Source organism: Struthio camelus, chromosome 10 (genome assembly GCF_040807025.1).
Source record: "Struthio camelus isolate bStrCam1 chromosome 10, bStrCam1.hap1, whole genome shotgun sequence".
NCBI lineage: Eukaryota > Metazoa > Chordata > Aves > Struthioniformes > Struthionidae > Struthio > Struthio camelus.
Genome location: NC_090951.1, coordinates 22614143 through 22625006, shown reverse-complemented (window position 1 = coordinate 22625006; position 10864 = coordinate 22614143). Strand labels below are relative to the sequence as shown.

General features: G+C 68.1%; 1 protein-coding gene across 3 annotated transcripts; it reads right to left on the bottom strand.

The window, feature by feature from the left end:
• Positions 1–293: 293 nt before the first annotated feature.
• On the bottom strand, positions 294–9776 carry FCSK (fucose kinase). Of its 3 annotated transcripts, XM_068956155.1 has the most exons (24): positions 9296–9714; positions 9011–9162; positions 8857–8907; positions 8581–8706; positions 8377–8449; positions 8019–8116; positions 7676–7756; positions 7456–7575; positions 7173–7314; positions 6769–6896; positions 6563–6664; positions 6199–6369; positions 6033–6100; positions 5486–5853; positions 4914–5124; positions 4599–4765; positions 4117–4344; positions 3941–3990; positions 3744–3852; positions 3342–3461; positions 3057–3244; positions 2643–2742; positions 1483–1706; positions 296–1227 (listed from the first exon to the last, which is right to left on the bottom strand). In XM_068956155.1, exons 1-24 carry the CDS (start codon positions 9372–9374, stop codon positions 1111–1113), a joined length of 3273 nt encoding a protein of 1090 aa, XP_068812256.1. In that variant the 5' UTR covers positions 9375–9714; the 3' UTR covers positions 296–1110. The 3 variants fall into 3 exon arrangements, with proteins under 3 accessions (XP_068812257.1, XP_068812258.1, XP_068812256.1); XM_068956156.1 differs by lacking the exon at positions 3941–3990 and having other exon boundaries at positions 294–1227; positions 3744–3887; positions 9296–9776; XM_068956157.1 differs by lacking the exon at positions 3941–3990 and having other exon boundaries at positions 294–1227; positions 3744–3887; positions 9292–9683.
• Positions 9777–10864: the final 1088 nt, after the last annotated feature.

The following is a 10864-nucleotide window of genomic DNA, read 5'->3' as shown; positions in this document are numbered from 1 at the left end:
CCTGCCTGCCAGCTGGCATTGGCACAGTGTGATTACAAACACCCTTGAGACAGTACCAGTACAAGCATTGCCAGCCCAATGCTCCGCTACCTCTGGTAGAAGCGCTCCCAGGCCACCTCCCCCCACCATAAGCAGGGGTCGTAGCGGGAGATGACCAGCACCCACCTGTGATCTCTGCCTTACCCTCTGCTGGGAGGGCTGAGCTTTGCCCTAGCATTCCCAGGCCCTTGCTGGCCTGCAGGCATGGAGTAGTGGTAGACAGAGCGCTGCTAGGGACAGAGGGGAATAAACGTATACTGGGAACATGCAATCTTTTATTCAAAGAGACAGTGGCAGGGATAAGGAACTCACTGCAGAAATAATCTCTTGGTACCGTCTCTTAAATGAGCAGGGTGGACCTTGGTGCACCCTTAACAGGCAGCATGGGCCACTGCTGCTGGAACAACAGGAGGGCCCAGCAGTAACAATAACCTTGCTCCTGCTCTTGGGTATGTCACAAATGCTATTCTTCCTCCTTTGGAGAACCGTTAAAAACCTGGGTCAAACCCCCAGAATCAGCCTGGAGCTCTTCAGATTGCGGGGCTAGCAGCCAGTCTGTCCACCGAGTCCTTCCTCAGAGGAAGGTTTTCCTGCCCAGCTCAGCACAGTTCCTCCAGCTGCAGTGTGTGTTGGGGCAGATATCAGCACAAGAAGGCCACATCAAAGGCTAAGGCACACGCTGGAACCAGCTGAAGGAGCAGGCTCTAAAACAGCATGTGAGTGCTGTTGGAGAGAGCAGATAGGGCAGGACCCTGTGCTGAGGGCTGGCAGCTCCGGCTGACTTGTAACTGAGGTCCAGCCGCCGTTCCCAAGAGGGGTACCCCTGGCTCTGCTGGGCTGCTGTCAGGACCTGGATGGGGCTTGGCCTTGGTGTACAGGAATGAATCGAGGGGCTTCTGGCTCTCTCAGTCCCGCAGTCAGTGAGCCAGCATACAAACCAGAACCAGTCCTGGCTGCAGGTGCAGGTTGCTGAGACTCCAGCATGGGGATTTCGCTGCTTCGGAGGGGCAGCTGGCTGCTCCCTCCCTCTGCCCCACGTATCCACCAGCAACAGTCCAGGGCTGAAGACCTTCACAAGGCCATGTCCTCTCCAGGGTGGGCACTGCCTTTAGGATCGCTTCCCCCCACCTCCACAGAGAAACCACCTGTGTCCACTTTGATGCTGTGGATGCTGAAGTTGCCCAAGCCCTGGAACAGAGTTAAGGGTTGGGGCAGGAGTCAGCAAGGGAGCTTCGCATGGCCTTTCAGGATGGCTCATGCCTGCAAGGCCCTGGGGGAGGGCCAAGGGGACAGGAAGCAATCTCACCCCATTGGCAGCAGGGGGAGATGCTCCTAGCTCCTCCGCTAGGTAAGGCAGGCTCCACCAACTGCCTGCATTGCTAGGCTTTGGTGAGGAGCAAGCGGCTCTCGCGACAGCAAACCGGGTGGGAGCGCACATCTCACCTCAGTTTTTGCTAGAATTTGGTGCAAGGCTTCCTTCTGCCGCGGGGCTTTGGTTAAGATGTAAAGGAACCCACCGCCACCAGCCCCAGCCAAACACTGCCCATAGACATAAGGCTGGAGAGCATCCATCAGGCGCCCAACGGCCAGCGGCTCACACCCGGGGGCCATGCATTTCTTCTGCTGCCAGTAGCGGTTCAGACACTCGCCGATGAGCGGCAGGTTACCTGGTGGAGAGAGGACACGGCAGACACGTCAAGACAGAGAGGGTTTGTCTCCGTTTCCCTCCCAAGGAGCAGAGGCCTGAGCATGCCTCCCCTGCTCAATCTGAGCTAAATTATGCCTTCTCATCAACCCTATTCCTCCCGGCTCTGCTAGACATGCAAGCAAACCCAACATTATTGAGCTGCTGTTTATTTTTAATCCTCCACAGGGGGAGGATTTGCTTGCTTTAATGTTCCAGCATCTCCCCCTACCCCGCCAACACCCCAGCAGCCAAAGGCCAAATGAATCTGCTTCACAAGCAATGCTCAGCCCCCAGCCCCATCACAGGCGACTCGCAGAAAATCAATCAGACGCAGCCTGTCCCTTGCGGTCTTTTCTAACCCGCCCCCCCTCACCCAAACAGCCACATCTCAGTTGTGGCCTCAATTTCAGGGCATTGCCTGTAAAAACGCTGGCGGGCCTGGGGAGTCCTCGGAGGAGGGCAGGGAGAGCGGCCGCAAGAGCCCACGGCACCGCAGTCCCTGAGCACGGCTCCCGGCCGCCAGCCAGCATCGCCCGCGCGCCCCCACGCCTCCGCCATCCGCGGTCTGCACTGAGTCTCCCCCGGGGCCTTTGTGCTTCTCTGCTCGTTAATAAGGATCTGCCAGGTTTTCCCTAGCGCTGCTGGAAGCAGCGGAGGCGAGCCGGCGTCGCGGGGAGCCAGCGCTGGGCAGGGAATCGCCTGGCTCACGCTTCAAGGCCCAGAGGGCAACGCAGACTCTCCGAGCTGCCTGGCCCGCTGCCAGCCCCGCTTGGACAGGCGAGCCAGCCCGCGTGCCGCGGCCGGCCCTAACGCCGCCACCTCCCTCCTAGGCCGTGCCGTTACCCCGTCAGCAGAGGGCAGGCAAGCGGCCCCATGGCGCGAAGAGCCCGCTCGGCCCGGGGAGGGGGGCCCGTACCTTGCCGCAAGGCCTGGGCGCACTCCTCGGCGTTGCTCACCAGCGCGTCGGCGGTCTGCACGGCCGAGGGCAGCCTGGCGTACCAGTTCCTCACCACGTCCTGCAAAACAGGAGACGTCCTGCAAAACGGGCACGCTGCTGGAGGCAGCCGGTTTTGGCAGCACCTGGGCCCCCGCGGTGGCCATGCCTTCAGCGCTGGCTCCCGGTGGGACACGGTAGCTTTGCGGCAAAAAAGGGGACGGGCACCAAATGTAAAGGCCACGCAGGCAGAGGGTAAAGCATGACATCTTGCCTCGGAGACCATGGAGGGAGCCAGGACTTTGCGAAGGGGCTGAGGGGCAGCAATGCCAACCTGTGTTTCTTGTCAGGGAGCAGAGGCCAGAGCCCAAATTGCCCGCAGGCCCCATGCGTTACCTGGAGCAGGTTGCGGGCCAAGCGAGTCTTTCCCGTGTACACCAGCAGCAAGTGATCGTTCAGGGTCTGGGCGAAGCCTTCAGGCACCGGGATCTCCTCTACCTCCACCCTGAGTGGGAGCTGGGCCTTCGACCTCCCGATTTTGATGCCTGGCACGAGCCCACCTACCTGGTCCTGCCAACCACCTCCTGCAAGGCAGAGGGTCCTCAGCCACTGCTAGCTGCCATGGACGGGCCGCATCCTGCCCTGCGGGCAAGGGCAAGGATGCTTCCTCCCGGACGCTACCTGTCGTGAGTCTCTGCTCCAGGTGCAGCACGGCATGGATGAGGGACTCAGTGCTGGCAGCCTTCCCAGCCGCCCGGTACAGCGATGCCATCACCGCTCCGGCCAGGATGCTGCTGGTGCCTGCAGGGAGCACAGCAGGGCTAGGGCAGCAGGGAGCAGCACTCGCATTGCGCATCCCCGCGTCACCCTCCCTGGGCTGCACGGTGGGTCACGGGGAGGCAGCACAGAGGCTCACTGGGCCTGACAGCAGCCACGTGCCAGGCTGCAAGAGCCGGGGCTGAGCTTACGGCCGCGTGGCAGCGAGTAGGAAGCCCTGTCCTGGGGCTTGGAGCAGACGGGACGTCCCCAACCCGCTGGCAGGGGTTGGGTTTGCCCTCGCCAGCTCTTTCCCAGCAGACGTACCCAGGCCAGAGCCGTGGGGTAGCTCAGACCAGGTGTGCACCTCGAAGCCACCACCGAAGCTCTCCATCAGCTGGGCTCGTAAGGGTTTCTGCGAGGGGAACTGCACGATCTGCGTGCATATGAAGGCAGCTTTGAGCAAGGCTCCTGAAAAAAAAAAAGAGGAACGGAAAGCACAGAAGGCACTAGCTTTGCTTTACCTGCTGCTTCCTTAATGCTCTAGTCCCCAAGGGCCACGAGCAAGTTGCTTCTGGCATGGCACAACAAGTCAACCCCATATCTGCTGCACTGCAGGACTGCCTGGGGACATGCGTGTCCGTCCCCTGGATGGAGACCCGGATACAGAGCCAGGCCCTGCAGCTGATCGGCATCTCACCTGGCGCGTGCGGCTGGCAGTAATCCTGCAAGTGCTCCAGTTCGCGGCACACCAGTTCCATGGCCACCTCGCCTCGCGGCGTCCCGCTGACGTAGGCAAGGCGCAGCTCCGGCTCGCCGATGCGCCGGACCTGGGCGCCGATTGGCCGGCGCCCGTCCACCAGCACCGCCACGTCCACCACGGCCCCACCGTGCTCGTACGTGATGGGAGGCGTGTCGCTCCAGCCGCCTGCCGAGGCACGTTGTCAGTCCCCTGCGGCAGCCCTGGGGCTTTTCCCTCCTCCCGGCACCTCCCAGCATCACCTGCCGGCTTGACCCTCTCCACCTCTGAGATGGTGCCAAGGAGCAGAAAGCCAGGATCACACCCCCCAGCCTCATCATCCCCTCCATCCCACCAGCTCCAAGCCCAACTCCTCTCTGCTGACATCAGATGAAGCCGAGGTGGCTGGAAGAGCATCCTCTGCCCCAGGGAGAAGCACTCACCGGAGAGGTCCAGGCGGGCTGGACATGTCACCCGCACCCAGCATCCCAAGGGCGGTGGCTCCGCCTGCCCCACGGTGACAAACTGGCACGAGGACATCACAGCCTGGCGCACGAGGATCTGCTCAGCCCCCTCATAATGCCGAGCCGCTCTCACCAGCAGGGCCGGCCTGGGAAGAGAGGGGCGCTGAGGCCAAGGCAGGGTCCTGCCACCACCTCTCCGAGCGTGGCGATGCCCGGGAAGGGGTCAGAAGGGAAAGGACGGGCTCAGGCAGTGGCCACAGGTCCGGCCTCTCTGCTCGCCAGCCCTGATCTCACCTGCTCATCCACTTCTTCCGCTCCGCGGCCAGCTCCCGAACACCCCCGGCGATGTCCCCACTCTCCAGGCGCCCAAAGGCGGAGGCCCACTCCTTGTTGGCAGCCGGCCCGCTCCGCAAGCCCCCTTCCCCTCGTGCCATGCAGCCCAGCACGTCAGCGATGCACGCGAGCGCCCGGGCCGCAATGCCTGCGTCGTCAGCTGTGGAGGCAACTGCAAAGCAAAGGGAGGCCGCAAGGCGGTAGCCGGGCTGCATGTTGGCTCCGAACCAGCCCGTGCGGCCCAAATTTCTGCAACGGGCCTGGCTCCAGCCCCCACTGCCAAGGAGAGGGCCCAACCCTGGCTTGTTGGACCCGTTGGAGGTGCATCCCCGTGGGCACGTTCCCGCAAAGGGGCTGCTAGCCCTGGAGGGGTTTATAGGAGCCGTTGGGCTGCAACAACCAGCCCTGACACCCGGAGACGCAAGACAGCTTGAGCGGCCCCCCCAGGACGAGCAGCCCCCGTGACAGCTCTCCAGAAGCAGTTTGCAGCCGGTGCCCGCTCTGCTCCTACAACCCCGTCCCGGGACGCTCACCCTCGTCCAGCGTGCCCAGCACGGCCTCGTAGTAGCCCTCGTGGACGGCGCTGCGGGCCAGCGGCAGGAGGCTGCCGTCCTGGCGCCCCAGCAGCACCCGGCGCACCTTGCGCTGGCCCTGCCGGAAGAAGAGGGCCCGGCGGGCGCCCAGCTCAGCCGCCTTGTCCAGGCAGGGCAGCAGCTCCTCCCAGGACATGCGCCAGGCGGCCCGCCAGCGCTGCAGCCGCCCGGCTGCCCCCGCCGGGGCCAGCAGCCACAGCACGTCCTCCAGCCCCAGCGCCTCCGAGGCGTGCAGCACGGGGAAGAGGCGGGCGCTGAGCAGGCAGCGGCTCCTCGGCGGCGTCTCGGCGTCCCACACTTCCCCTTCCCTGCCCGAGGGAGATGCCGTCAGCACCGCGCCGGGCCCCGGGGCGTCATGGCAGGGGTCGGGGTGGCTGTCCCGGCTCCTGCTGTCCCTCAAGGTCGGGAATGCTGTTGGCGCTCCAGGGAGCCAGGAGTGCTGAGTGCGGCCCTCCTCCCGCCCTCCGGGCTCAACCACGGCCCCTACCTTACGCCCGTCCGACGGAAAAACTCAGGCCATGGCACGTTCAAGTAGGTGGCCTCTTCGGCAGGGCTCTGAGGGGAGACGGAGAGGACGGTTACGCAGCAGCGGCGTGATAGGGACAGCCCTGAGGGGCCTCGCGCCACCCTCCCGCCCCGCGGCGGACCCGCACCTGCCAGCGGTCGAGGCGGCCGGTCAGCGTGAAGACGCGGCAGGGCAGGTCCCGCAGCTGGACGTGGTGGCCCTGCAGGACGACGTCGCGCAGCGGGCAGCTCCGGAGGGCCGCCGAGGAGGCTGCGGCCAGGCCTGAGAGGAGACAGCCGGGGCCGATCTCCAGAGGACCCTGCGGACATGGCGGCAGGGCCCTGAGGGGCAGCCCAGTGGTGCCACCTCGCCCAGGTGACGGCCGCCAGGGTCCCCAGCTGGCAGCCAAAAGGGGACAGGAAGGGCGCCGCAAATCGCGCAGGCCTCGCTCCTCCGCCCCAGGCCTGGCGGAGGTCCCGCTCGGTGCGCCGAGGGCTCGGGGGGCCCCGCACCTGGAGGTGACAGTGCTGGATGACGCTGCGGGCCGCCAGCCGCACGGCTCCTTCCAGCAGGCAGTTGGTGACCGACGAGCCGTCCGCCAGGAGCCGGGGCTGCTGCGGGGAGCGGGGAGGCGCGTGGGCTCGGCGCTCGCCCGGCCGCACGCGCCGCCCCGAGCACGCCCGCAGGCGCGAGCGAGGCCAGGGCCGGGCAGACCTACGTCCACGTGGGAGTGGGCTATTTTGCGGAAGCGGAGGTGGCTGGCGGAGCCGGGCTGCAAGGTCAGGCTGCGGATGTGGTCGCTCGCGGCCGCCGTCAGGTAGTCGTAGGATCCGTCGGGGACGCAGGCTGCGGGCAGGCGGGAGAGCCCTCAGCGCGCGGGTGGCAAAACATGGGGCCGGGAGAGGGTCCCTGCCCGAGCCGAGGGAGGCAGCCGGGCCTGAACACCCCTTGCCTGGAAGCTGGAGCAGGGGAGAAGACCTGGGGACACGCTGTCGGGGAGGGGTGAAACAACGGGGTACCCAGCCCAAAAAGCACCCCGTTTCTCCCCATGCAGGGCTCCGAGCACAGGGGAAAGGCCCCAGGACGGGTCACGTCCCGCACGCCCGGCGTAGCGCGGCTCACCCATGCTAAGAGGGAAGGGGCGGAGGGCCCTCCACAGCACGGAGCGGGCGCTCCTGGCGTCGGCGCCGCCCGCCCCCCGCACGAAGTCCTCCTCCGTCACCCCGCTCGCCATGCACAGCACAACGTCGAAGAAGAGCGAGAGCTGGGGAGAGAAGGGACCGGCGCAGTGCACCCCGGCCACCCTTGCCACCCGAGGCCGGCGGCGGAAAACGAGCCCTTCAGGGCTGCTACGGGGAAGGGGGGGGGGCGACGGGGGTCGCGGGCCCTCCGGAGCGGGTGTCACCTGGATGGGTGGCGCCCCCGAGTCCAGGCCCATGTAGGTGCAGGCGTCCAAAGGAGGGATGACGTGGGTGGCCAGGAGCTGCTCGGCAGCGTCGGCGGCAAAGAAAACCACCCCGCACACCTGCGAGGGCACGGCGGGGCTGGGGCGCGCGCCGGGGCGGGCCGGCCTGACCGCCGGCCACGCAACGCCCGGGCTCCCGACACCGTGAGCCGCGCCGTACCAGCGGGACGGTCCCGTCGGGGCCCGCGCACTGCTGGATCTGGGCCTCCGTACCTCTGTAGACGATGTTGCTCACCATCCCCTGGGAGCCAGACGGTCCCCCGTGAGCTCTCGGGGCGCCCGGAGCCAACCCCCGGTGGCCAACGGGCTGCCGGTCGGGTCCGAAGGGGCAGCGTCCCCCAGGACGGGGGTACCGGGGAGAAGTCCCTGCCCTCCCCATATCCCAACGCACCCGAGAAGCCCGCCATGACCCACCCAGCACGGCCCCCGGCGGCGAACGCCGGCCCCTCGACGGCGGGGCGCCAGGCCGGGGACGCCCCCTCCGAAAAGCGGCTCCTACGGACCTGCCCGTCGGCGACGTAGACTCCGTGGCTCTTGGCGTACGCCTGGCTGCCGGGCACCGCGATCACTCGGACGCCCCGGAAGCCGTCCCAGGCGATCCCTGGGGAGCGGAGCAGCGAGACCAGCGCCCCGCTGGGGCGGCGTGCGGACCGCCGGCAGCGGCGCCCCCACTGCGAGCGCGCCGAGGCTCGCGGGTGCCGAGCGCCCCGCCGAGCCCTCCCAGCGCTGCCCCAGAGGGGCGCTCAGCTCCAGGCAGCCTGGGCGCCGATCCCGCGCGCCCGAGCCGAAACGGGGCCAGCTGGCGGCGCAGGGGAGCGCTGCCGGGTCCCCTGGGCCCGGGCAAGGCTGGCACCCGCTCACCTGGCACCGAGGGCACGGCGAGGAGCATGTCCGTGCTGCAAACCCACATGCCCGGCGGGGAGCCCACGCAGAGCTGCCAAGAGAAAGGCCCCGCCGGCGCTCAGGCAGGGCGCAGACGGGGCTCGACCGCCGCGGGGCTGCCGGCACCCTCCTCTCGCCGGCAGGGAGGCGGGAGGTTTCCCAGCCCGGCCCGGCCCCACCGACCCGGCGCGTCAAGGTCTCCAGCAGGCTGTCCAGGTTGCAGGTCAGGGCTTCGGCCGGGGCGTCGGGCTCCTCCACGGGCAAGCAGGTGAAGGCCCGGCCGCAGTCGTCGAAGGAGAAGTCGCGGCCCTGGCGGGAGAGGGATGCTCGGGGCGGGGGGCGGCTGAGGGGGACCCCGAGCCCCCCGCTCCTCTCCCAGGACGGGCCCCACGCCAAACGCCGCCGAGGAGCTGCTGGCTCCGTTAACCGAGGTGGGGGCGAGCGCCGCCCGGCTCTCACCATGTGCAGGACGAGGATCCGGGCTTCCTTCAGCACGTCGGCAGTCACCACCTGCGCGGGCAGGACGGGCACGCTGGGCGACGCCGGCACCGCGGCCCGACCCCCCCGCGCCCCGCGCTGCTGGCGAGGCCAGGGGGCCCCGCGCGCCGCTTACCGTGCGGCCCGCCCGGGCGCTCAGGTGCTCGGCCGCCACCAGCAAGGCGTTGAGGGTGGCTCCGCCGCTGCCCACGCGGGCCGAGGGGTCCTCCACGGCCAGGAGCACGGCGCGGCGGCCCAGGGCACCGCGGCGCTGGCGCGTCTCCAGCTCTGCGCAACGAGAGGCCGCGACGCTGAGGCCGGGCACGCCGGAGCTGCGGGCCGGGCCACGCCGGCCGCCCCTTCGGGAGCCACGGCCGCTCGCCGAGGGCTCGCCGTCGGCCCCGCCGGCCCGTGCACCTGCCTTGCTGGAAGGCCGAGACGCAGTCGCGGGGCTGGCAGGTCAGCACGATCACCGTCCAGTCGACCCCGTCGGGCGCCATCGGGGCGCCGCAGCAGCGCTGCACCGAGCCAGCTCCCTCCAACCCAAACGCGCAGGCCAGTGCGAGCCGCCGGAGGCGCAGGGCACCCAGGCGCCCGAGCAGCTTGCTCACACCTTAACCGTCAGCCTGGCCTCAAAAAGCCGCAGAGGCGCCAGGGCACAGTCACCCACGGGGAACAGGCTCGGCCCTGACCAGGCACTGGGAGACAACTGGCAGCGAGCGCCGGGACGCGGCCGTCGCGGACACACGGCGGAGGAGCAGCCGAGCTGCGCACAAGCAAACTCAGCGCACATGTAGCCCACCGCAACCCGCTCACCTCGCGCCGCGCCACGGCCTCGCTGCCGCCGCCGCGGGGCCTGCCGGGAGCTGTAGTTCCTCCGCCGCCCTCCTCGCGCAGCGGGCGCCCCCCGCCGGACTGCAACTCCCAGTGTGCCCTGCGGCGCGCGGCCCGCCGGCCCCTTAAAGGCACAGCGCAACCCCTTCCCCCCCCCCCCCGCCCCGCCCCACCCAGCCGCCGCTGCTCCCGGGCTGCAGTGCTGCATCTTGCGGCCGTGGGGGGCGGTGCCGGAGGAACGGTCCCCCCAGGCACCAGCTGATGGGGACCTCCTGTGCATCCCCTGGCCAGCCAGCCATGGCAGTCATCCCCGCCACGAGCCCGCCTGGCCTCAACCCCGCCAGGCATCCCTGCCACGAGCATCCCCAGTCTCAGCCCTGCTTTCCTTCCCCACCACAAGGAACCCCAGTCTCAGCCCTGCTGCCTATCCCTGTTACGAGCACCCCCAGTCTCAACCCTGCTGCTCAGCTCTGCTGCTCATCTCTGCTACGAGCATTCACAGACTTAGCTCTGCTAGTCATCCCTGCCATGAGCACACTCAGTCTCAGCCCTGCCGCTCCTGTCTGCTACAAGCACCCCCAGCCTCAGCCCTGCTGCTCCTCCCTGCCACGAGCCCCCCCGGCCTCAGCTCTGCTGTTCATCCCTGCCATGAGCATGCTCAGTCTCAGCCCTGCTGCTCCTCCCTGTCATGAGCACCTCCAGTCTCACCCTGCTGCTCACCCACTCCACAAGCCTCCCTTGCTGCAGCCCTGCTGCTCATCACTGACATGAGCACCCCCAGCCTCAGCTCTGCTGCTCATCCCTGCCACGAGCACCCCCAGCCTCAGCCCTGCTGGTCACTGCTGCCACGAGCACCCCCAGCCTCAGCTCTGCTGCTCATCGCTACCATGAGCACAGCCAGCCTTGGCCCTGCCGGTCATCCCTGCCATGCCCCACCTCAGCCCTGCTGCTCCTGCCTGCCACGAGCACCCCCAGCCTCAGCCCTGCTGGTCACTGCTGCCACGAGCACCCCCAGCCTCAGCTCTGCTGGTCATCCCTGCCAGGCCCCGGCCTCAGCCCTGCTCCCCACCGGGCCGGGCCAGTGCCCGCGCCCCTGCGCCCCGGAGCAGCGGCTGGCCCGGCGCGCGGATGCCGGCGCCGGGGGCGGCGGGTGCCG